A 27,381-nucleotide genomic window follows, 5' to 3' on the forward strand; every position below is an offset into this window, starting at 1 on the left:
AATTCACCTGTACTACTATCTCGAACCCTATCAACACCCTGCGATGATCTTTATTACTTGCTTGACCACTTATCTATTTGTACGAGCTGTCTTATCACCCACTTGACTGCTTTGCAGCCACCCAATTGTATTATTTGTATTGTATGATCTACTGATTTACGTATTTGACTTTGTTCCCTCATGTTCCCTTCTGTACTCTGTGAACTATCGACCTACCTATTTGACTGTGTTCCCTCATGTGCTCTTCTATGTAAAGCGCTCTGATATCTGCAAAGATCTTGTTCGCGCTATATAAAACTCTGAAAATAAATAAATAAATAAAAAATAAAATAAATAAAAGACACCCCTGCACCCGACGCCCCACGTCCTTGGGTGGCCTAACCGACAGTGTCCCGGCATCCCACGACATCCCAACTTACCTCTCCAGCCGGTGGTTGCCTTCAGAAGTTCTTTGTGCTCTAGCATCCGGTGTTTGCTCAAACCAGAGAATCCCCATTGAAAACAACAGAGCACCCAACTCCAAAACAGCACCCAGCTGCCCTAGGTGTACCTTGGGTGCAAACTTGAAACCCCCCCCCCTTGCCCTGAGCTTAAGTCCAGGAGCTTTGCTCCGTCAACCTTGTGGCCTGCTTATGAGCAGCCACTAACCGGAGGATCCCTATCCCCCGTTGGCTAACATTGGGCCTCAGCACTCTGCACCTAGTGCCACTGAGGGTGCTTTGAGAGTGCATCCTTGACCATGGGGGAACCCTTGTTCTAACCCCAGAAACACACCCCTCAAGACCATTTATTACCTGCAAAATGATAATCCTATTTTCCTCCTTAGGATTGCATTGACTGTTTTTCTCTGAAAAACGTCAGTGTGCAGGGTGTTTTTTATGGGAACCTAAGAAATTGTGTTTTGAGAAAAACTGTTTTACTCACCTTTCATCTAAGAAATGTCCCAGTGTGATACCTAGGCATATCGCACTGAGTAAGAAAAGTAATCTAAAAAGTAATCATACAGTACCTGCAAAGTAACTGAAAAGGAATCTCATCTGTTTCTAAATAATTGACCTACCTGTATGCAAAGCAAGTGCATACAATGCATTCAACTGTATTGTTTTTGCAAAATATTATTTCACATACCTGCATCAGGCCTGGCTTGGTTCTAGAAATAAAATACAACTAAATAATAGTTTAATACAAACGAATTAGCCTAAGTTCAATCTTTGAGTATGTGACATAATTCTTTCCTGAGTGTGTACAATAAATGCTTAACACTATTCTCTGATAAGGCCTTACTGCTCGCCCACACTACCACAAATAGAGAGTAAGGTATTATCTACTTTTACCTCTGCCTACCTTTGGGGATCCACTCTACTCTGTGCACACTATACCTTACGTTGGTATAGTATATACAGAGCCTGCTTCCTACAGGTCAAAATTGCCAATATAGTAGGGTCAATTATATGATCATTTATATTATTGTTTTTTTGTTGCGCTGTAGTATGCCTGGAACTGATTGTTCTTTGAATCTGATCCTCTGCAGAATGATCTGGGCGGGCAGAGAAGCTTGGTGAACAAATGGACAACTTTTCTCAAGGCTCGACTGGTGTGCTCTGTGCCTGGAAGTGATGGGGGTGGAGAAACCTTCTTTGACGATCTACGTAAGTGGGTAGCTAGGCCTCCAATAGCAGGTACATCAGATTAAATGCATTGGTGGCTCGCAGCTTTGCGGGGTCTGTGTATGTACAGAGACTCCTCATTGAAAGGATTTATAACAGAAGCAGATTTAATTGTGGTTTTGCATGCATCTTTGAGTATTTTCTTTATTTCAGTATCTTGTGATGCTTGTATCTGTAATGCTTTTGCTATATGCTGCTTAAACATTTATGTAGCACTCGGATGCCCACTGGTGACAGGTTCAGGCTTTAAAAAACTCACAAAATAGATAACTGAATCAGTCTATAAATAACTAAGATTGAATAATCAATTGGCACACAGTACTACCAGAAGGCTGTGCGTAGTTTGAGAGCCCTTGGTCTGCTAAACAACACAAGAAGGTGGCCTGGCTCTCTCCATCTGGAAGAACTTAAGTCCTCTAATGTTGGCTGCATGTGAACGTCACAAGCCAAACCGTGTTGTCAGATTGCAAAAATGTTCTGGTCTTTCTTCAGTGCAAACACATGTTGCTCAGTATTCAGTGCAGAGCTGTATTATGGGGTGTTCAGTACACAGAAGTGCTGTTTATGTCTCCTTAAAAGCTGTCATGATCAGTGCATGAACAAACCTGCATTATTCTGTGCTCCCTATGAGGTTGATCTCCAGTGTTCAGTATAAAGCTGTGTCACGCAGGGCTCAGTACACATTTGGTTTGCTCAATGCTTAGTTTAATGCTGTGCTATTCAGTGCTCAGTATAAAACTGTGCTACTCAATACTCAGCACAAGCTCCAAATTGTCTTGTGTAAAGCCCAGTTCAGATTATTACTCTCCACTCTTTAATATAAATCTGGTTTATTGAGTGGGTCAATAGAAAGTTGTGTTGTTCAGTACTCAGTACCAAGGTGGATTGCGCAGTGCCTAATATAATGTATAGAAGTATGATCTCTCATTGGGTGACTTATTTCTCTTCAGGTGACGTTTTTCTCCTGCAGACAAGAGACCGACGTAACCCTCTGGTCTACGCAGTTTTCTCAACATCCAGGTGAGATGCCATTGAATGGAAATCACATTTCTTTCTTCTACGTTATCTCTGAGAATATGCTTTCTAAACAAAACCTGCTCAACTTGGACAGACCAGTACTTCATTTGAGCCAGTGGTTTTCGGTGCTCAGCACCAGCACTTAATCATCAACACCGGTGCTTTTCATGAGCACCAGTTAAGGACAAATTCATTTATGGTAGGCAGGGGGAGATTGAGTGATTTGTAGAGACTCACAGCATGTTGAGCTGAGACTCAAACCTGGTTCCCCAGCTCGGAAGTCGGCAGCTTTGGCCACTACACCACATCCTCCCCCCACTTTCATGGCCAGTAGTTGGTTCTGTTTTAGGCAGCGCAGCAGGAGAAATGGGCTGGATCAAGCTCTCTTCTGACGAGAGCCCCGACACTTATATTTTTTGACAAATTAACCACTTGGACAGACTTTGGATAAGCATGTGTCGGGATTGGCAGCAGCGCAAGAATAGATAAACGCCACTAACCTTGTTCTTGTGACCAGCAGAGACGATGTTTGAAGATAAGCCCCTCCAGTCCCGCCTAGACACGATCCCAACAGAAGAAATACTAACCCTCTGCGTGAATTTGTGCCAAGGGGGGAAAAAGGGAAGTGGATAAAATAATAAACAGGCTGTGGTGGTCTTCTGTGGGTCCCTCAAAGGTTTGGGCAAAAGGACTGCGCGATACCAGGAGGAATGTCCACACTGCAAGGGGGGGGGGACAAAACAGAAGGATTAACACCAATCCTCTTGTGAGCTATAATAAAGTCAAGAAGCCTTCTCCCTTTACTCACCAGAAGGTCGCACAACCAACCCATGAAATTCCGGCTCTTTGCATAACTGCAGACAAGACAAACAGGGGAAGCGTCGTTCAACCCGAAGGAGAATAGCTGGATTGTAACTTCACCCTAGAGGACAGTCTAAATATGCTGCCAGAGAACAGAATGACGGGAGGGCACTAGAAACGAAGGTCACCAAAGAATAAGGTCTTTGTTGTTGATGACACAACACGAGTTCAAGAAAATGTCTATCAGTAATGCTCCTCGAAACAGCATCCATCCAGATAAAGCTTCCCCAAACACAAGAAAACGCAATACAGAGTTTACTGGCAAACTTGACACCAAAACGTGACCCCAGCTACAGCTGAAGGGTATTTCAGAGAGCGCGTCTTGGAAATCAGACGCGTTCTCTAATAATGACCTTTCTTTACTCGCCAATGCCATGTAAACGCAAACCTCGCGTTTAAAAGACACTGCGGCTTTTCCATTGACTCAGTAAACAAGGAATAGAAATAAACGCGGAGGAGGCGAGCCCGCGCTCCTTCCGCTACTGTACTTAGCGCAATCCACGAACTGCACTAGAAATCCAAGAAACAAGGTCCAAAACGCTGTCCAGAAACAGCAGGCTTCTATCTTCAAGCTGAGATCCGGCGGGGATACTCCACACTATTCAGGTTGTTTGGCAAGCACCTTCCCCTTGTGAGGGAGGTGCTTTTGTAGGATCTGCCCTGTGCCTCCGTGCGCCTGCCCCTTAGCATGCTGGTAGTCGTAGTGCTTCCGGCCGGTGTTTCTCTCACCATGTTGGACACACAAACAATGGGGTACTCTAGGATGTTTTGGCATGCGCCCCCTTGACCACGAGATCGCTACAGCATGTGATTTCATTGTCGATAACAACACACAATACCCATAGGGGTCTATTCACACATAACACTTCGAACACGTTCTCACACATACTACAAAACACACTGACACCTCCACCTTTGTGCCCCCTATATTTTCTATGCCGAGATCTCCGCCCGAGTGCAGAGCTTTCAATACACATATAGCCCATGTTTTAATAGAAAATGTGGGCAGGCCGGGGGGTGACCTGGAGAATGGGGAATACTTACTACAAAATGCGAGGGGTTTACAATGGGACAAGCAACCACACACAAAAGAGTAGGTAGCTCATTGCAATTCACAGACTGCTCTACTAAAGTTACTAGGACCTAAAACCGTTATTAGTGTACTGCTGCTCATACTTGGAGTAAGTCCAAAACCACACATGGCCACTCACAGGTACTGCACAGAAAATAATGGAGGCAGGAACTTAAAATTAGGCCCCACAGGGAATAATGCTAAAATAAGTTAACTTGTTTGGATTTGTATATATTTGTGTGTGTGTGTATATATGTATGTATATATATATATATACATATATATATATATATGTATCATGCTCCTTTACGCCAAAAGCGGGCCACTTGTGGGCGGGTACCGTGTTTGCGGTGGCGTACCGCAACAAATATTCAGCTCCCAATTCCTCCGTACTTATCTCCGTGTATGAGGAAAAAAACAGCACTCTCTGGGCTTCGTTTCTTATGGCAGCAGTTTTATTTCAAACAGACGCGTTTCGGATAATGTCTCCTTCGTCAGTGTTGTTACATTTACTTTCGAGGTTGCCATTTTAAAGGAAGCATACTCCACTATGAAAATCAACAAGGGACTTGCGCACCGTAATTCACACAGGCGCCATCTTTAAGAGGAACATATAGTTTTTACATATATCAGCATCTGCGGTGAATATCAGATAACATTCTGACAATCTACACAAGTATTTGACATGATGCGAATAATGTCTGGGATCTTACAGTGGATTGGCGATTGCCACCATTTTTGAGCAGGTTGCTAAGCTTGTTCCCTTATTTTCATAAAAATAGAGCCGTATTTCGGCATTCAATCCTTGCTTCCAATAAACCAGTTACAAAAGAAAAAGAATTTACAATTAGAAATAACAAATTAGTTTCTCATACACATAATTCATGGTGATTAATATTTCATAATTAATTACCAAGATGAACTGTCAACTCCTCCCCACTATTCAGACCATTAGGAGATTTGGTACCCATATCTATAATGTACCGGGATTCTAGCCTCCTTAATTTTAGGACTCTGTCTCCACCTCTCGCATGTGGGGGTACACAATCAATACTAAAATACCGTAGCAGGTCCCTGTTACTATTGTGTTTCACAGCAAAATGTCGCGCAACCGGATAACTGAAATCTTTTTTAGTGATTGCGCCCATATGTTCCAGCACTCTTAGTTTTACCATATGGATGCTGCTACCTATGTAATTTAATCCACAGGGGCACGTTAGGCAATATACTGCGTGAGTAGTCACGCATGTGATACATTTATTGACCTTTTTATCCTCCTTTAAGCCTTTGATCTTGTATGACAATAGACTTTTACTTGAGGCGCACGCCTTACATTTTCCACATGGAAAAAATTCCTTCATATCTTTTAAGGTTCCTAGCTTAGGCGTCGGGTTTTCTAAATGGCTGTGTACCATACTATCTTTGAAAGAATGGACCTTTCTATAGGTGATTAATGGGCTTGCTGGAATATCAGTTGCAATTACTGAATCTGTTTTTAGTATATGCCAATTCTTTCTCATACTTAAAATTAAGCCCCACAGGGAATAATGCTAAAATAAGTTAACTTGTTTGGATTTATATATATTAGTGTGTGTATATGTATATATATATATATATATATATATATATATATATATATATATATATATATATATATATATACTAGCAGCCCGTCCCGACGTTGTCCGGGTATGAATTGTTGCCGGCCAGTAGTATATTGTTTTGTAGGATTTCGTTTTGATAGCATTTCTTATCTGTGCAGGGCCGTTTATAGGTGTTTGGCCACCCTAGGCGAAAATTGAAAAATGCCGCCTCCTTCCTTTTACTACGAACTCTATCGCCCTCGTCATCCAGGCTAGAGGAATTATTCCATGTACCTGGAGAATACTGAATAGTCAACAGACGCTACTACATACATTTCCTCTCTCAGCATCATTGTAGACGAACCAGCCAGAGCGAACCCTTCCCAGCTCTGGTAGAAGGTCGAATCATGTGAGATCTCCAGGGACACAGTTCTGCCCACCCTTTGCACCAATCACTGCTCTCTGAGCCCTATTGGTTCAATGTCTCCATGTCTACCTTATTTTATTTATTAGGCCTGGCTAAACGCAGCAGCTTCGGAAAGACCTATTGTAGCCAAGTCTACAAAATATCCACAGAGTAGCCCGGAGGAGAATTTCCCTCTCCCACCTCTTGCTACTGGATGTTTAATGTACCACTCCTGCTTTCATTGCAATGCAGGACGGATTATTGTACATCTCAAAAGCACAGGGAATTCTTGCACATTATGTTCTTCATTTTATGTGTGCATTGCATACAGAAAGAAAATCGTTATTTTTTTCTGTGCATCAGGCTTCTTTGCTCTTTTTGTCAGGAAATGTGCATGAGTCATACACACACATATTTTCAAAAACTTCTATCCAAACAGCCCCGGAATCTAAAATATAATAGCATTGGCTAAACGAATAGGTCTGGCATTGCACGAAGCACAGCCACTCACACATACAGTTTAAATATTTTGCACACATACAGTTTAAATAATTTGCACATTAACATCAGTTCTATTGGCTTTGCCAAAGCTTGTGGATCAGAGGCTCGCTATCTTCTTTTTATTTTTTTCGGATGCCTCCACGCACGTCTTTAGTGCTAGCTAGGAGCAGCTTCGCCTTATTGCCTCCATGTTTCCATTCCTGACTTTTGTTTTAAAAAGTATAAGCAGGGTTAGGGCCTGCTGCTGCAACAAACAAATGAAACCCACGCCAACATCCATATCCCTCACAGTTGTGCGCCCGTCTCTGGGGCCGTGAGGACCGAGATGAGTTCATAGACTCACTCACAGGCCTCTTTTAAAATTACAAGTAAGGACTCATTACAAAGGTTTGCAGTCACACGCAGCAGGCCTGAATGATGATGTTCTAACTACTTACTCACCTGTGGTCACATCCACACGCAAGTCCGCTCTAGCAGAACAGACCCTGGAATCGGATGTACAGTTTGCAGGCTCCGAGGCTCGTGATGCACTGCTGGCTCGTGGTGCTGCTGCTGCCTGCATGTTTTTTGCCGCCCCCCACCTTTTTCCGCCCTAGGCGGCTGCCTAGTCCTGCCTAATGGCAGAAACGGCCCTGTATCTGTGACAGGCCTGTGAAATGCTCTGATTCGCAGTGCACTGCTGATGCACTTAAGAGTGCGCGTTCAGTAGTGTGTGATCTCGAGTTTCCCTACTTTATTTTCCTTGCAATATTATATAGCGCGAACTCGACAACATGGCATGAGCACAATTTACATTACAGAAGAACACATTCATTTCTGGTAGGCACGGGGAGATAAATTGATTTGCCTGGAATCACAGGCTGTTGAGCTGATGCCGAGATTCGAACGTAGCTCCCCAGCTCTAAAGTTCGCAATTCTAGAACTTGTGGCAGGAGGTGTGTCTAAAAGTGTATTTCGGTGCTGGCCATCAATGAGAGAAACCTGTGCATTTTTCAAATGGGTGGTGAAAAAATATGAGTATGTTGCTGGAGATGTGGGCCGCCGTGCCACCAATGTACTTACCGGGGGAGGGTAAAAACCCATTATTCCGCAAATTTCTTTCCGCATACCATCACTCTGCATACTTTCATTACGAAAGAACCATGACCCCGCAATGCCATTATAACGAATGGCATTACATTTTATATGCTTTTACCACGCATACATTTACAACAAAATTCGTTGTAAATGCATGAATGGTAAAAGCATGTTTTTTTCTAATCTTTGGATAAGGTAAGTATGGGTATAGGGGTATATGTTTTGGGGTACTGAGGTATATGTTTTGGGGTGTTTGGGTATTTTATGGGTTCAGATATAGTTTTGGGTTATGGGGTACAGGGGTAGTTTTAGCGTTTAGGGATAGGTATGGGTTTTGGGGTACAGGGGTATTTTTAGGGTTCAGGGCTAGGTCTGGATTTTGGGATATAGGGGTATTTTTAGGGTTCAGGGGTAGGTTTGGGTTTTGGGGTACAGGGGTATTTTAAGGTTTCAGGGCTAGGTTTGGGGTACAGGGGTATTTTTAGGGTTCAGGGCTAGGTTTGGGTTTTGGGGTACAGGGGTATTTTAGGGTTCAGGGGTAGGTTTGGGTTTTGGGGTACATGGTTATTAGGGTTCAGGGCTAGGTTTGGGTTTTGGGGTACAGGGGTATTTTTAGGATTCAGGGGTAGGTTTGGGTTTTGGGGTACAGGGGTATTTTAAGAGTTCAGGGCTAGGTTTTAGTTTTGGGGTACAGGGGTATTTTAGGGCTCAGGGGTAAGTTTGGGTTTTGGGGTACAGTGGTGTCTTTAGGGTTCAGGGCTAGTTTTGGGTTTTGGGGTACAGGGTATATTTATAGGGTTAAGATGGGTTAGTGTTTTAGGGTGTAGGGTATTTCAAGGAGTAAGGGTGGGTTATGATTATGGGGTGCAGGGGTATTTAAAGGGAGCAGGGTGGGATTAGCACATGATATGAGACATGGCAAGAATGGCGGAATGTACCACACGCCCCCAGCGTTTGTCACACCCCCAGCACTCGCCCACAGCACAATGCAGACACGCCCACAAGGGACTACTTTGCTGGCATGGTTTTTTTATCTTTTAAATGTATATGGTGGGCCGCTGCATAGCCTATGTCCTTCTGTTGCAACTGTCCTTTCCAACGCTGTATTGGGTGTTGTGATTGGTGCTGTGGTTTCTGAGATTACCCGCCTCAAAGGTTTGGGTTCTCTCTTTATTATATTAGTATGGATATATATATATATATATATATATATCTCCCATGTAAGCGCAGCAGCCGCTGCACACCGCTATGGCCCCTCCTCTTACAACAGCGGTCCGTACCGGGCAGCGAGCCCAATCAATTCAAACAATCACACTCACGTCTTTGGTGGAAGCGGCAGTGCGAAGTACGGACACCAATTGCGTGTTCCACAGTTTCTTTAATCAGCCATGACAGAAACAGAAACAATGTCTCTCCGACGCGTTTCGGGGCTCCTCCTCTTGGTCACCAGTGGTTATAAAGGTGAACGGTGCATACAATTATAGATTCAATCACATGGTGTGCCATAACAAAATAAACATAAAGAAAATACTATCGCGCTCACAGACGCGAAAATAACAACGTGGGACGGCAAAATTATTCTGCTACATTAACAGTGATCATGGAGAGCCAAATGCTTAGTGAGTAATTTTTGTAGAATGCAATTAATATCATTTACATCATGGTATTATTTGTACATGTAAACTAATTTAAGGTCATAAACATAAATGACAGACTTCAATTCTATATACGTGAGGGAATGTTCCGAACACCCATGATAGCAATTTCATAGTAGTTCATATTTGTGATAACAGTTCTTGCCCAAGTGCGCAAAGTTCTTAAATGCTGACACACTGACATTCAATATCCGAAATTAAGGGTGTAAAGGTCTCTGAAATTAATCAAAGAACATTCCCTCACGTATATAGAATTGAAGTCTGTCATTTATGTTTATGACCTTAAATTAGTTTACATGTACAAATAATACCATGATGTAAATGATATTAATTGCATTCTACAAAAATTACTCACTAAGCATTTGGCTCTCCATGATCACTGTTAATGTAGCAGAATAATTTTGCCGCCCCACGTTGTTATTTTCGCGTCTGTGAGCGCGATAGTATTTTCTTTATGTTTATTTTGTTATGGCACACCATGTGATTGAATCTATAATTGTATGCACCATTCACCTTTCCAACCACTCGTGACCAAGGGGAGGAGCCCCGAAACGCGTCGGAGAGACATTGTTTCTGTCATGGCTGATTAAAGAAACTGTGTAACACGCAATTGGTGTCCGTACTTCGCACTGCCGTTTCCACCAAAGACGTGAGTGTGATTGTTTGAATATATATATATATATATATATATATATATATATATATATATATATATATATATATATATATATATATATATATATATATATATATATATATTCCGATACACAAAGGGTCCTGCTGAGATCCTCTCCCAAGTCAGGTGGCGCACAACAACGGCGAACCCAAATGCCGTTCCTAATTAATTCAATTTTCCTCAAGCGCTCGTAAGCAATGCGCACTCAGAAGCAGATTGCTCAAGGATTTTCTTTATTCCCAAACACGCTAGGCGTTTCGACACTAGATTGTGTCTTGATCACGGACCGTGTGATCAAGACACAATCTAGTGTCGAAACGTGTAGCGTGTTTGGGAATAAAGAAAATCCTTGAGCAACCTGCTTCTGAGTGCGCATTGCTTACGAGCGCTTGAGGAAAATTGAATATATATATATATATATATACACACACACAAACTAATCCCCTCAGTATAGAGATAATGGACCGCCATGAACAAGGCGAAAGCTGAGAGGAGGCATCGTTGTGCGAATAAATAATCCAAGCATTCCGGAGTTTCCTAGTAATCTCTATACTGACGGGAATGGTTGGTGTATTATTAAGGCTGCTGGAGCCTGACCAGGACTGCCGCAACATTGAGCCCCGGGTCTCCGGATCTCGTTGATGTGGAGATATACTAATAGATAGATAGATAAATAGATAGATAGATAGATAGATTCCATAAACCAGTCCGAGACAAATCAAACTCCACGCACTGGGATCGGGGTTCGCTTGCAGGAACCTCGTATCCTTTATTATACCACACAACTTTCCTTTCCCAGCTGGTCCGGAAATAGCGGGCTGCGCTAGAGTGCTCCGCTTCGATAATTTTTATTGCAGGTAAGAATTCATGATGCGTTTCCACCCTTATGGGTCTTGATCACATAATGTCTTGTTTCCAGTAAAGTGCTTACATAGTTTCCTAACACCTCCGGTGACCAGTTGTTTCCAGGTAGATCATCACCTCAGCAATACATAACGATGTGAATAATGCAACGTGCACCTCAATTGTTATAAAACATTTACTCCGTTTCCAGTCTTAACATTGCAATCAATTATCATCCTTCATAGAATAGGTTTCAACAAAAACAAAAACGCCATTATTGTGTGTATATATATATGTTTGACACAGTCAGGGCAGTTTACATCAATATCAATACTGCTCCATAAATCCAGCTGTACTCACATAGTAGCTCGAAACCACATTGAATTAGAGGAGTCTAACTGTGTAAGTAAAGAATATATACACAATTACGACGTTTTTGTTATTTTGAGCTTTTGACTGTGGCAAACATATATACATAACAGTGAAGGTGTTGTTGTTATGATTGAAGCAACATGTAGGACTTGACATTCTGAGTCCTGCTTTTGTATTCATGACAGATATAAGGCATGGTTTATGGAATTGTTATTGAACGTGGCAGATTATATTTTGTTACTTAAACCTTTGTTTCTTGTTTGTGTTAAAACATATTACGTAAAGCAGAATAATTAATTGCAGTGTTAAGACTGGAAAAGGGAGTAAATGTTTTTTAAAATTCAGTTTCACGTTGCACTATTAATATCGTTATGCATTGTTTAGGTGATTCTCTTCCCGGAAGCAATTGGTCTTCTGAAGTGTTGGGATCCATGAAACTACTTTAGAGGAAGCAAAACGTTACACATACAAGACTCTCAGGGTCGAAGCGCGTCATGTCTTATTGTCTGCAACAAAAATTATCAAAGCAGCGTGCTCTGGCATGGCTTGCTCTTTGTGAACTGGTGGAGAAAGAAATTGTATGGGGTAAAAAAATAAATATATATATATATATATATATTTATATATATATATATATATATCAAAAGTTTGTCACAACAAAAGTCCTTATCACTTCCTCCACTTGACTGAAGCGATGGTTGTGCATAGTCAGGCTTGAGGAGTTTGTTGCGAAAATCCAAACAAAAGGTGTCAGCAAACAATAATACATGCATTATTGGAATAAGTAATTCTTCCATTTATATTGCATATTTAGCCTTCATTATTCCCAAGATAAGTTATAGCATTCTGTGTTCTGCTACACTACCAACACTATGTACAGCATATTTACCCTACTATATTACCAAGATGTATTAGAGCATTCTTCGGCCTACTATTGAACTCTATATTATACTACTATACCAAGCCTTCTTATCCCGCTCTACAGTGTGCTTTATTACAAAGGCATCAGCAGCGCACACTCCTGTTTGTCATGTAAGGGTTACCCCTTGCATAGGTACCCGGTGCGCACATGTGTTTTTTCCCACTACGCCCAGATGACTGGCTTAACCCTGCCAACAAGTCTCCTCCTGCCCTCTCCCTGTCTCACTGGGCACCTTCATGTGCTCCCCTTCCTCACATCATGTACTCTTTTCCTGTGTCCCACCCTGCGCACCATCCAGGACGCCTGCCAGTCCCAGCATCTTTGTGGTCCTTTACTAGACTATGGGCTCTTTTACTCCCTCCTGCAGATGGCCTGTCAAGGCCTTTCAGATTCATCATGTGCCCTTCCCAGCTATCATCTGCTAACAGTGAGAGCACCAACACCGGGTACATGGACCGAAGCAGACCCTAAGTACAACATGCCCAACTAATGAACATTGAAAATGCTTTGTCTAAGTTTTGAAACATAGAGCTTGGTAGGCAAAAGCCATTAACCCATTTCAGAACTTTGCTCTGTTATATTGAGACCACCCACAGCATGATGTGTAACATGAAGAAATCATGTCAGTAGCATTTAGAAACCCCCCCATGGTGTTCAGACCTTCTGTATGATGTCCTGGTCTCCTCCTGTATTGTGGCCCTAATTTCCTGCAATTATTGAATTACATGTCGGTGCTCTTCTAATCTCTTCCAGCTCTGTTTTCAAAGGCTCAGCTGTCTGCCTTTACACTATGAATGACATCAGAAGAGCCTTCCTGGGTCCATTTGCACACAAGGAGGGACCCAACTACCAGTGGGTGTCCTACCAGGGGCGAGTGCCATATCCACGGCCAGGGATGGTAAGAGCTTGCCTCACTGTGAGCCAGTGTGGTCTGTTTGAAAACACATTGTGTGAAATGGATAAACTGTAAAGAAATTTCAGATTCTAAATACACCTCACTGAGATGGAAACATCCCCCTGTCATACATTTCATCTAAAGTTCCTTGACAGCTTTCCTCTTAATGCCACTTAATGAGAGTCAAGTAAAAAAACATTATAAATAGGTTATGGATCCAGGCAATTGCCAGCAGACGGTACTACACAGTTCTCCCAAAAAGCATATAGCAGAGGCATGTACCCCAAGAGACAGACAGGCACATGCATCAAAGGATTTTGCGATCGCAAACGGTGCGAATCGCAAAAATCGGCCGTTTGCGATCGAAAAATCTGCTTTTGGAATGCATGAAGGGTGAAGGCCCTCGCAATTTGAGAATTCGCAAATATTTGCGAATTCTCAAATTGTGATTGCATTTAAGGAATCACATTTTGCGATTCCTTAAATGCAATGCATGAAACTTAAAAAAATTGTGATTTCGCAATTAGGGGGAGCAAATTACCATGAGGTTATTTAGCGATTTCTTGATGCATTGCATTTTGCAATTCCTTAATTGCGATTCCTTATTTTTCGCAATTAAGGAATCGCAAAAAGCAATATTGATGCATGTGCCTGAGAGATCTTAAAGACACAAAGACCACTGCAACTCAATCCCCCCCCCCCCCCCCCCCCCATTAAAAACCGGTGACACGCACTTCCACAACCTGGTACTTATTAATTCCCACTTACTATGTAAACAAGCACTGAATATCTTCCAGCTTCTTCACAATGGTGATATTATATGTGTTGTTTGGCGTAGATCAGGTGCAGGATGATAGCATCCTCTTAATTTCTGTGTCTGTCCCAATTATTCAAGCATTAGTATATCATTAGTAAACCCCAATCAGAACGAATTGAAAAAGGACTTGAGGTTATTTACAGAAACAGTCCTACTTTTTAAATGTGCCCTTGAACAGACTTCCTCTTTTGAGGGCGTATCAGTGACTTGTTTTCCCTCACTAAATCAAACTTTAACTTTGGCGTGATAAACAGACATCCTAGATATAATAAAAGTTATGGATATAAAAACATTTTCCGACCCCTCTGTGTCTCTAGGCCTCTTAACTTGTAGCTGTTTGATATTTAACACATTGGTTTAGCTTTATGACATTGTAGGTTCCTAAACATTGATGAATTCATTGTCTGTTTTAAATGTAATTCAACTAGTGTCCTGTGTTACACACACATGTAGAAATGCGATCTAATTAATATTTGCTTATCTGACTGTGTTTCCAACCACTTACAGTTTAAAGTTTTTCCGGTCAGAGGATTTCCTAGTTCCCATGCCCATTCATGTGTTCTTTCCCACTTACAAACATTTTAAAACAGAATTCAGGGGTTAAGAGTCTATGAAGTAATGTTAATAAAAGTGCTTTGACCACCAGATTAGAGGTATTTTATCCTGACATTAGTGTACTTGGCTCCATTTACTTCTGGAAAAGTAATAAATGTTTCATTCAAGAATTAATAATAGTAATGTTAACACACATAACCACGAACTTTGTTGGCAGAGTGAATGTCCTCAAACTATCCCCACCACCTGTCTTACTGTGAAAAGGAAATACAATGTGCTTTTTTCCCTGGTGGAAAATACGTTGTCTCATGTTAGGTCAGGTATCACACTCTTCCAAATACTTTTTCCAATTTTTCCAAAACACACCAGAACCAGTGGCTGGTTTGATAACCTCATAAATTCTCTGTTACTCATTGACCTCTTTTTTCTCTGGCAAAACTTTGGAAATTGATCAAAAAAAAGATCTGTGTTTTTGTCCTATTGGCACAGCACCTGTTTTATCTAATCCAATTTATTGAGTAAAATCCTCAGAATTAAACTATCAAGTGACTGATTTGCAATTGTTTTCATTGGAGGATACCATAGCTTTCATTTGGAGACCCAAACATCAGTGTCAACTAAGGATAGGTTCCCCAATGTATAATGGAACATATGGAAGACAACATTTAATTTGTCAGCTCAGGGAACATTACATCCAATATTTTAAAACATGCAACTTTCCCATCTTTGCAAAACCTTCTGAGTGTTGCTGAGACTCAAGTAACTTCGAATCCATTTCTCAACTGTTTTATCCTGTTAAAATTCTTGTAAGGGTCCTAACTATACAATTTCAATATATATTTTGTTGAGACCAATTAGCTTTATGACCCATTGCAGGCAAATTATAGACCTTGGATGAAAAGTGACTCCACTGCAACATCTATAATTGATAGTCTAATGAACCAATGAGAATTTTGCACTGTCGTCCTATTCAGTCTCTGCAACAGTTGATTACACGATCAGCTTGTGAACTTAGTTGGGCAAAGAGCACAGTGCTCTGCTGGGTAACCTCATGTTTGTAGAACTGCCAACAGACTGCTGTTTTGTCTCTATTTTTCTATGGTTTGCATGGCCTTACATGTGGCATTCCTAGCACTCCTTTCTTAGTCCAGTTTTATTTAATATTTGTGTATGTCCACTGGCCAAAGTGTCCGCAAGTTATGGCCTTAGTGTTACTGGTGCAAATGATGCATACGTTCGCAAAGAACTGGTCAATTCCACTGCTAGGCCAGCCACTCTTTGGAAAAGTCAATTTTCTTTGCAAGGTTGGATGCAGGCTATCTACTTCAACTTAACAGCTGCATGAATGAGGTTTGAACCTTCTGTGAAGATCAGGATCACTTGTGATACTTACACCTTTGGCAGAAGGCTATTGGCCTATTTTTAGCTCAGGCCAGAACTGTTTATAATTTGTAAATGTCAATTGTAATCCAATTGAGCCATGTGCACCCTAATGTTTAGACCATTTCCGCATTTGATATCTCCAATTGAGGTTAAAGAGGGTGCTCCCTGTGCTTCCTTCAAAGTTCTGGAGCATGGCTGCTGCTTCATTGATCTCTGGACTTTGGCAGCCAGAGACTTTATGTAAGTTACATATTAAAAAAAGAAATATAACTGTTGTTGTATTTTTTTTGGTTCTGTTTTTCTGACCTGATTCGTTTTTTAATATATTAGCTTTTGCATCTGAATTTATATCTGTTCAGTGCAAAGAAAATCTCTTGGTGGACAAGTGCTAGGCTAAAATGCTAGAGTATAACATTGCAAAACCTAAAATAACAGCCGCAGATCATGAAGGCTCACACCAAAACAACTGCATTACTTCTCACATTTACTAATCAGATTTTGCAGAGTCACACCAGGCAGCACAACTATCTCGTAGACATACATAACTTACATGCTTAGAACCCCAGAGAGCAGAGCTACGCTTTTGAGTTAAAACTCTTGCAAAGTCAAATTCCAAACAGAAGAGCTATCCCTCATGTTCACAGGTTTTTTTTAGATCAGACAGCAGAGCTTCCGCTCAGGTTTACACATTCTGCAAGGATTTGCACTTGGACTCAATCGGATAGCAGAATGTAATGGATGGAAATGCTTGAATCAATATTAGCATTTTACTTCCTACGAGAACAATTCCATTTTAATATTTTTCAGCGTCTATGATTTTACAGACATTGACCAACCATTTGTAAATGTATTCTTGCCCTGCCCAAGCTGCTTGTCTAATTTTACTTTGAAGAGGAAAACAAGGACCTCATTGGAGAGGTCCAGCTTAAGGTCCAGAAAAACAGCCAGGTCAGGATCCAACTCTAGGCATAAACATGCCCCTTATAGTGAATCAAGGAGATAGCAAAAAATGCCTCAGTCACTCTAACAGATATGGGAATATCCAGCTATCCCTAGTGCACAGTGCTATAGGAGCTAAAGCAGCATCTGACCATCATGGACGATATTCAAAACAGTAGACCTATTCCTCAGGTTTACAGATCTTGCAGGATCAGTCTCTAGACAGTCAAATTATTCCTCATGGTAAAAATTCTTACAAGCGTTGATTGACCCCCAGACATGAGATTTATCATTTGGACTTACCAGTCTTGAAGAGGTAGATGAAAGAAGTAAAGCTATGCCTCAGCCATACAGATTTTCTGGTTCAGACCCCATTCATGAGTGCTATCCCCGAGCCTTGTACATTGCGGAAGTTCAGACAGGATAACTACCCTTCAGATTCACTGTTCTCACAGGACCAAAAAACAAGTATTCAATAGATTCCTCAGCTTTAAAGATATAGCAGATTCAGATCGTAGACAGCAGAACACTCTATCTTAAGTAGGTGCTATCTTAAAACAATCTCTTAAGAAGGTGAGAGCACACCCTTCTCACCATTTCTTGTTTATGTACCTTTTCTCTCAGATCAAATTCAATTTATTTTGAATTTTTGCCAATGTACATGACATTTGTCACAGTAATTTGATTGCTGATGGCTTGATCTTGATTTCTTTCTGTAGCTGCATTGAGGCAGCTGATTAATGTAATGTGTTCATTATTGTGAATGTCAATGAAACATCTCACTTTCTTTTATGCAGTGCCCCAGCAAAACCTTTGGCAGCTTTGAGTCTACTAAAAACTTTCCAGATGAGGTCATCCAGTTTGCTCGTAACCACCCACTCATGTACAACCCTGTGGTGTCCTCTAACCACCGCCCCATCTTCCTAAAGACTAACGTCAATTACACCTTCACGCAGATTGTAGTAGATAGAGTGACCGCCGCGGATGGGCAGTACGACGTCCTCTTCATAGGCACTGGTAAGAAGGGTGTAGGCCACAGACACCCTGAAGGATGTTCATTAATTTGATGTTATAATTTGTCACATCTCTGGTCTCACCGTTCACCTCTTCACTTGTTCTATCTTTACCAACTTGTTTCAACATTCCCAGCATCACTGTGTCCAGATCCTATATAATTAAACTCCTCATTCCTGACATTGTCATTAACATGATCTCACAATTCTGGGAACACAATTCCTCCACCACTTGGCCCATCATTACCAACATATTTTGTCTCAATATTTCCTGCATTTGTGATCACTTAACACACCTGACTGTATATCCATTCTTCATCTTGTTGATTGCATATACTCCACATCACTGTTTCCACCGTCCCACATGTCACTGGTCTAGCATTCCCCAAAAATCTGTCTCACTGTTTCCCACATTGCCAACGTCATGCCCTACATAATATCTCTTTCTACCCCATAATTATGATTTTGCCGTGTCCACACGCTTGTCCCATCATTCCCTATATCTCTTTTCTCATTATTCTCCACACACACCAAGTAGACAGTTTGGCTTACTCATGGAACGCTAGTGCCAAGACGCCTCGGCATTTGTGCGCTTTACAAGACTTTTACTTACTTACCTACCTAATATTTCCCTTAATCACTGGTCACATTTCCCACAATACTGGTGTTGTCTTGCTCCACCTCCACTTCACTGATTTTGTATTCTTCAGCGGCATCTCATTGCATCCTGACAACACAGATGTCAATGGTGTCTCACTCCATTACCACATTACTCAATGGCAGCCTCACACATTAAACCTCACTCATTAGGAAGTTTCTATCCTCTTAAACTCAATGGATCCTCATTGGTCAGCACAGATCAAGTCTCCTACACCTCAGTAAAAACCCACCCAATACTATCTGACCAAGTGGTGGTTGTGAAGCTCTGATGCCCTTTTAACATAATTCTGCCCTAAGTTCCAAAGTGCCCCTACCCATACTGACATGCGGGTTCTATTTTTCTCTTAACACAGACATTGGGACAGTGCTCAAGGTGATATCGGTGCCCAAAGAAAGCTGGCAGAACATGGAGGAGCTTCTTCTGGAGGAGCTGCAGGTCTTAAAGGTGAGTTTTCCACCATACGACTGTGGAGGATGATGCAACATATCTCGCCGGATAAATTAAGTTACTCATAAAACCATTCCTGTTGAACTCTTTCGGGCACCGTGTGAACTTCTGTAAGGATTCCTGCTGTCGACATCCGCCCCTCCTGAATATTTGCAAACACAATCTCTTCAGTCACTCATGTACTAATCGCACCAAACCTAGCTGTGCAGTACGCCAGTGGTTCTTAAACTGTGATCCCGAGAACCCAGAGGAAAATTAAATAAAATGAACAGAAAAATAAACTGTATGTAAATGAAGAAGCCAAATGTACATTGAAAATTTGAAAATGTTCTGTAAATGCGAAAGAATCTGAAATTGGAGGCAACAAATTAAGTCAATTCAATTCAAAAGTGCTTTATTCGGTATGTATAAATACAACCATATAGCAACAATTCAAAATAAAATGCATATACATCATAGAATTACATCAGTCTCTGATTTAACAAGTACCAACAATACTGTATAAAGTAATCATTTTCCGGCGCATGTGCAAATTAGCAATATAAAGGTGCGTATTAGTGCATTCGTCTAATAATACATGTGCAAACTAGCAGTAATAAAGGGCATATGGTATATACTATTATATAATGCTGTATAAAATACTCATTTTTCAGCACGTGCAAATTAAGTCAATATCCTCAGATTGGTTTGTGGGAGCAGTGCAAGTGCAAACGCAATGTAGTATGGACGATGAGGGGCGTCAATTGAATTAAGAAAAGCTCCAAACTTAAATTTTGAAATGTTTTCTGTTTGTTAGTGAATTAAGTAAAATATTTAATAATTTGTGTGATGAATGTTTGTTTCTGTATATTTTGTGTACTGTTATTTGGTTCAGATCATCAAAAATGATTAGGCCAGGGTCCCCAGCTGCCAGTAATGAGTCAGTGGGGGTCCCTGGGTTCCAGTAATGATTAAGTCAAAAGGTTAAGAACCACTAAAGAATGCATTTAGTGTTACTGATATAAGGAAACTGATCTAGCAGGTAAGACCATTTCATTGCGGGTAGCAGGTCAGAATAGGGATTCAATTTGTTTTGGAAAAACTCTGTGCAGTCCCAGTTTCTTGGAAGGGAACTATTCTGATATCCTTATTTAAAAATATGGTTTGACAGACTACTACATAGGTGCCCCGACTAACTCTTAGGGAAAGTATTTCATTAGCTTCTTTTAAATAATTGGGCAGGACCGCATTAGGTGTTGCATGAAAGTTTGTTCAAATTTATAAAACGCCCTTAATTTGAAATACGTGTGAAATATGGTTATAATCAAGAAGGGACCCTCTAAACGTGGTGTGCAATCAGGAATGGGGTTAAGAAAAGTGCTTGTGTCACTCCTGTATTACCTGTATATTGTGCACTTGTTTCATTTTCTGCCTCAGCTGAGCCAGAACCATTGTGTAACCCTCTGCCTCAGAAGAGACACATGACCAAATTGAGTGAGCTGTGTTTCTTTTGCTCAGGGGAATATATATCATATGACAAGTAAATATCCTTCTTTTTTGCATCTTTCATCCTTGTCGATTCTCTAAAGACAGGATCCTGTGCTTACACCCACCATTATGTAGCATCGAATTGTTATAAGAAGGGGTAGGAAGAAATGATTTATCCAGTCATTTATGTTGTTATTTTGTGATTTGTATGATATACGTTGTTCAAAAAGACAATGAAGTAAAAAAGATAATGAAGTTAAGAAATGATATAAGAAAATTGTCTAAGTTGGATTTAGAGGTGGTATTTAAAAAATATTCTTTTATTAATTTCTGGGACTTTATACCGAGAAGTAGGCACTAATTCAAGTTTTACCTACTGAAAGTGTATTATTGATTCCTCAACCTCACCCCTAACTTTCCTGATACACCCACCATTAGGACACTCTAATGACAGACAGTGACTGAATGTGCCAGTTACACTGAAAATTGCAGTACAGATGTTCCATTTCTTTTTTTCTTTCTTTCTTCAGGACTCGTCTTCCATCACCAACTTGCAGCTGTCTTCAAAGCGAGTAAGTAGCTTCCTGATTGGTCAAGTACAGGGAAGTGCATGATGGAGTACTACTCTGACAGAGTGAGGATAAATCTTCCACATCCACCATGCTATTCATTTTATGATGTACCACCTGAGACTGTTTCTACATGTAAACTATTGATGCTTCAAGTGAATGAATGAAGCGCATCTGGTTAAAATGAATCAGGCCAAGACAAAATGTATTACCTGTGGGGAGCCAATACCTTTGTCCAGGTACTCTTGAACCTGAAGTCAATAACATGGTGTGTTAGTCTAGTTTTCTCTGTTGTGGTTTTCTTAGTGAACCTCATCAGCTTTATGCTGTCCTACAGGGATTCTTGAGGCCAGATAGGAATCTTGATTTGATGGGTTAGTTTACAACCCACTTTCAACATTTATTTTTTTTAGGAAAATGTGTAGTTTGGGGCAATACACATTTTCTTTTCCACAGGATATCTTTATAGGTAGATATGAGGACTATGAAATCTTCTTTTGGTGAGTTGGTGGGGAGATAAATGTTTGCATACAACTCATGCAACTTTGCATACAATATTGTGCCTTCTTTCGTAGCCTTGTCCCTGGTGATAAAGAGTGGAGCCCCCACCAAAATACCACTTCTAAAAGAAATTAAAGCCTTTCCATATTCGCTCCATGTCCACAGTTGGGTAGAAAAGCAATATTGTATATGTATACATTGACTCCAGGCTTATCGAAGGTTAATTATGTTCAGCTGCTTATTTTTAGAACATCTGGGAACCTGAGATGCTTTACCAAAACTTTGCAGAAAAGTTCAAGTAGCCAGTGCTACTTTGAGGTTTACTGTAGGGATGCATTACACGGCTACTTCAGGCTGTAGTTAATGAATGTGTTAAGACTGCTGGTAGTAGTCATTTGACGTTATGTTTTTTCCCACAGCAACAACTGTACATTGGATCCAAGACATCAATTGCACAGATACCCCTGCACCGGTGCAGTGTCTATGGCAGAGCCTGTGCCGAATGCTGCTTAGCAAGAGATCCCTACTGCGCTTGGGATGGCAACACCTGCACCCGTTATCTTCCCAACACTAAAAGGTTTGTGTCAGTGGAAGTTGTTATTTAAAGGGACACTGTTCCAGCCTGTGAGCTTGTATGGCAGGATGGGAAACTTAAAGGCAGCTCAAATTAATTAACTGGTACCTTGAATAACAATCTCAACTTTTCTATGCATGTACCAGAATATATATTAAAGAGGCAGTGACACCTTTGGTATTCACCTTTAAAATAACCCAATGCAGAACAGTTGGTTGCATGTCTATGGGCAAGCCAATCTCTATATGCCAACTGACAGAGAAGACTGGAGAATGTAGCAAATCCTGGAAAGCCTCAGTTCCTAAGCCAGTTGACAACTTTTCTGTCTGTTCTCCACCACAAGCAAATCAAGGACTGCGAAATTGCCATTCCTCATGCCTCTGAGCCTTTGTTCTCTAATAACTAAGCCAGGGCAGAGAAATCCCTCAGGGAAAAGGGGAACAGGAAACAGCAGCCAGTTACTGGTAGCACTGGTCAGCAAGTCAGAGACCTGAATGATAAAAATGAAAGAACAACCATTACAATATAAATAAATAAATAAATAAATAAAATATGTCTACAGAAGGAAAACCATATACTAGATTGTCTCAGGAGCTCTTGTTACCGTCTACTTGGACCATTTACTTTGCAAGTTTCTGGAAATCAACAGATTAAGGACTCACAAGACACACATGAACTTAGTATGAGCACAGGGCAGAACATCTGAAAGAGAAATTAAACTTAGCCTATAGGTATAATGACTCCAGCTTTTAAGAAGGGAGAAATCTCCAAACTTTTAGGTATAATGAGATATTGGAGGAGGTCATCAGAGCTTAGAGGTCTGAGAACAGGCCACTGACCTTCCGAGTCTGAAACAGCTGCCAATTTAGGATGTATCTGGCCGAGGAACTTGAGGTTCTTGTAGTGAAAATTAGATCACTAGTAAAAGTTTACTGGCCCTGTGCTGGAGGAGGGAGGGGTTCAAAGAGTCCTGTGACTGCCTTGAGTCAGAACACTAGAGACAACAAGGCAGTGTCACACAAGTGCAGGTGAGGCATGTAGCTGTTGAGCCTGATTCCCCCGGTGGTGCTAGAACATCATACTCCATCTCAGCTGTGTGTTCAGTAAAATATTCTGTACTGCTCCGCCCCAACCACGATGAGTTGTTCCACACAGTTGAAATAACCTCATAGAATCAGCATAAGGCATGGTCTAGTTAGTCCCCATCCACCGGCTTCAATACAAGTATGTCACTCTCCACCAGTCCTGTCATTTTGGGTGTGCTAAAATCCTAATATCCAAAATATGTAAAGAAGAAGAGGTGTGGTGGCAGCCAGCCATGCCTAAAACGACTCTCAGTGTTCGCTCTCTTCAGGGCCTTTTAGCGAAGCTTGCCAGAGTCAGACTCGCCACAGAGGCTCAGATGAGGGAACCAATCCGGAGATAACTCTGTGCATGTCCTGATGGAACTGGAAGAACCAGCACATTTCAGAAATGAGAGAACATGGAGCCACACTGCCTGCTTACCAGCAGAGGCTCTTGGATGCCTTGCCATTTAGAAAATATGTTTTCTCTCTCAAGGCTGATATCTTCAGCCTTACATAAAGAGGTCTCTACAATCTTTCTTAAGGGACCTGCATAAGTCCACCCTAGTGGAAGGATGGACAGGTTATCCCTTTGCTCGCAAAAACCATTGGTGGATCCCAGTTCCTTCAATATTTTCAAGCCTATCTTTCTTTTGCCCTTGCCAACTAAAGTTTAAGTGAAAGCAGTAAATAAATAGGTTTCACGTTTTGGGGAAACCAATGGCCTCTTTGAGATTGCTCCGTCCTGCTTCTGGGAGACATGCAGTACAGACGCCGCCTTACTCTCTGTCAAGGATGATCTTAGGATGCTGTTTGATACTGAAACTCTGCAACCTTTGTTCTATTGGGTCTTTCCACCATATTCAATACAGTCTCTTATACCACTCTGATTCTGAGTCGTTTCAACGTAGGCATATATAAGAAGCCAGTTAAATTGCTCTCTGCTCCCGCATGCTGTATGTAAGGGCCCTTCCTCAAGCCCTATATTATTCAGCAGTTGTGCTAAGCCTTGGTTCCCTATTGTTCACTTCTTTGGTTTGGACGGTATGTCCTACGCAGCCCAACCATAGATGTAGATTTCCATTTCATTGTTAAAATACTCATCAGCTGGTTTCCCTATTGGTAGTCCCAAGAACTGGACCTCTTCCATCTTCCATTGGAGTTTGTAAAAAAAATATCTCAGCTCCTTCATTAACCATCACCTCCTCTTTTCTAAACAGATCGATCAGGATTCAGCCACCTGTTTTTGTTTGCTCAAAATGCCTAGGAATGTTCTCCCTCTGCTAACAGAAGCATCCTGTAGCATAGTTGTGAATGCCCTATTCTCTTCAAGGTATCTCTTTTTGGTGCTCCTGAATATTTCATCTGCCAGCTCTAGGTGGTGCAAAATTCAACAGCCAGATTAGTTCTAAATCTCCCCCATCTGCTTCCATCACCAATAAGCTTAAAAACCTTCACTGGGTACCCATCAGAAAAGGAACCATCTTCAAATCTTTATGCCTAGTCCATAAAGTGATTCATAAAAGTGGGCCTCTGCATTTACAAGCTAAATGTTGCACCTACATTCCTAGGCGCACTTTCTGGTCGGCTTTCAGCGATCTATTGTCTATTCCTTTAGAGTACTGTTAATTACTCAAACCATTCTTATCATTTTTTCACCCTCTATGTGCAAATTGTATTGCCTCATCCAGGTTAAATGTTGTTAAATTGTTACAGCTGGTCACCCCTGCCCACACTACCTTGTAGAATTATTTACTTTCCGAGACGTGCTAGATTGAGTCATACCCCTGATTTCTTGAACACCTGAATCATAAGTCTTTGTAGATTCTCCCCACTGCTTATCTACACTTTTTGCAAGCTATATGAAGGTGCTGCTGTTCTGCTGTTCTGTGAATATCAATGGCTGCTAAGTGGCTGTATTGTCAGATATAACACCAACACAAAATTATTATCCCCAGACTGCAAAGTGCTGTTGCTGTAGAAGCAACAACTGGGTGAATGTATCACACATTCCATTGGGCTATTTGGAAGCTATTGATATTGGCATTAGCTTGGAATACGTGGAAAGTTTTGTATCATACTTTCACCCCACACAAAGAGATATTTATCAGCACACCATGAAAGAGTAACCCATTTGATGTTTGCAATTGACCATTATAAACACTGACTTGAGGCAATATTAGTTCATAGTTGAAACCATGTTTGTAACCCCTGTATCTCTGTGGCACTTCAAATAAGAATGTGACAAATGAAAGGAACACAAAACAGAATGTATTAATGGCAACAGACTAATGTGGACAATTCTTCCTTGCTGTTGTCTTGAACACCCAAGCCACATTGTGAAGAGCCCTTCAGTTAATAATCAAAAATGTCAAATCCTCTATCACACTTTTATTTTACTGATATTTTAGTGTAGCATCCCTTCCTGTGGGCTTCAGTCACAAAACATTTTATGTAAGCAGTTGTGTCTTACTCTTTGCTTAGATGTCATTTATTCCAGCAGTAAGATACTCTTACTGAAGAAAAAATAAGATTTTCTCCATGCTTCAAATGCCGAATACATGACAGTGGTACAGAGGGAAATCTGTGGTGTTTATCAGTGTTTATCGGTTTAAATAGATAAGCTTTCATCCCATTTTGCCGATTAAGACTTAAAATTAGAGACAGGGAAACTGTATTTTCTCTCCCTGTTCTTGGATAGTCATACTTTAAATAGATAATCATATGAACCTGAAATTTGGCCTGTAGGCTGCAGTGTGCAGTATACTGACTGTACTGTGGTAATTACATGTACAACTCTTGATAAATTAAAAAAACTGACATAGAAGAGAAGAGGGTAGATTTTAGAGAATGGCATGACTAACCCCTGTATCACTGCCTCCTGCTGCTGATTTCAGGGTGGAAGGGGGGCGGACACAGAAACATCACCCTGATTTTGGGAACTGTGGGTTAGGTAGTACAAGCAATGTGGAAACTGTGCGGAGAAGTGTTAAGCATGGCTTCTACGCTCTGTTTTGGCAGGAGGTTTCGGCGGCAGGATGTACGGAATGGAGACCCGAACACACTGTGCTCTGGAGGTGAGTGCTTGATATGCAAAATGGTAATTTGCAGGTGCTGTATGGAACATTCTAGAACACCTATTGCTCATGATTGTTAGTGACGCAGGACTAGGTAAACCAAAATGTTTTTTTCCTTTACACTGGATGGCTCCTTTACCTCTCTTCAAATCAACTCAGAAATGTAGTCTAAGAATTAATTACATGTGCAAGGAGGAGCTAACTTAATTTTATGCATTGCAAATTATGATTACACAAGAAATTGTAGTTTAAGACAGTCACAAACATTTATGAAATATATTTGGTACAAGAGATAAGTACTGTTATAAGTATTACAAACATCTATCTAGATCAGTGCTTCCCAAACTTTTTAGAACCACAATGCACTTTTTAGAACTACCCACAGTTTAGGAAACACTGATCTAGATCGAACTGTCTGTCTGTCTATCTATCTGTCTATCTCTCTAGCTATTCGTCTATCTAGATATCTATCTAGCTATCTATCCATCACGTTGCCTATTAGATAAGCTGCCTCCCTACTGATCTCTCTGCCTGCATGCCTGTTCTTCTGTATACATATGTAGATATGCATCTTTAGGCTGGCATTATTCTACTAATATATTGTTCTATGCATCTTTGTCAGTCTATATTTTTAAAACTTTGTGGCTTGTCCAAAGTTCCAAACATATCTGCAGAATTCGTAGAGAACCAAACACATTTCTGAGGAGTCTGCTATACAATGGTTAAGACAAGCCAAAGTTCGTGACTGTCAAAAATTGCTTACAAGA

General features: G+C 41.0%; 1 protein-coding gene across 1 annotated transcript in view; it reads left to right on the forward strand.

Annotated features, from left to right (window-relative positions):
* LOC147668822 (semaphorin-3B-like) overlaps positions 1–27,381 on the forward strand; it is a 233,109-nt gene that overhangs the window by 194,795 nt on the left and 10,933 nt on the right. The window contains exons 9-16 of the mRNA XM_086948429.1: positions 1,532–1,649; positions 2,618–2,687; positions 13,406–13,550; positions 18,039–18,258; positions 19,268–19,359; positions 21,360–21,401; positions 22,319–22,476; positions 26,559–26,614. Coding sequence (XP_086804555.1) covers positions 1,532–1,649; positions 2,618–2,687; positions 13,406–13,550; positions 18,039–18,258; positions 19,268–19,359; positions 21,360–21,401; positions 22,319–22,476; positions 26,559–26,614 — 901 coding nt within the window. The remainder of the gene's footprint in view (positions 1–1,531; positions 1,650–2,617; positions 2,688–13,405; positions 13,551–18,038; positions 18,259–19,267; positions 19,360–21,359; positions 21,402–22,318; positions 22,477–26,558; positions 26,615–27,381) is intronic.

The sequence above is a fragment of the Lissotriton vulgaris genome, unplaced genomic scaffold (assembly GCF_964263255.1).
Source record: "Lissotriton vulgaris unplaced genomic scaffold, aLisVul1.2 SCAFFOLD_437, whole genome shotgun sequence".
Lineage (NCBI taxonomy): Eukaryota > Metazoa > Chordata > Amphibia > Caudata > Salamandridae > Lissotriton > Lissotriton vulgaris.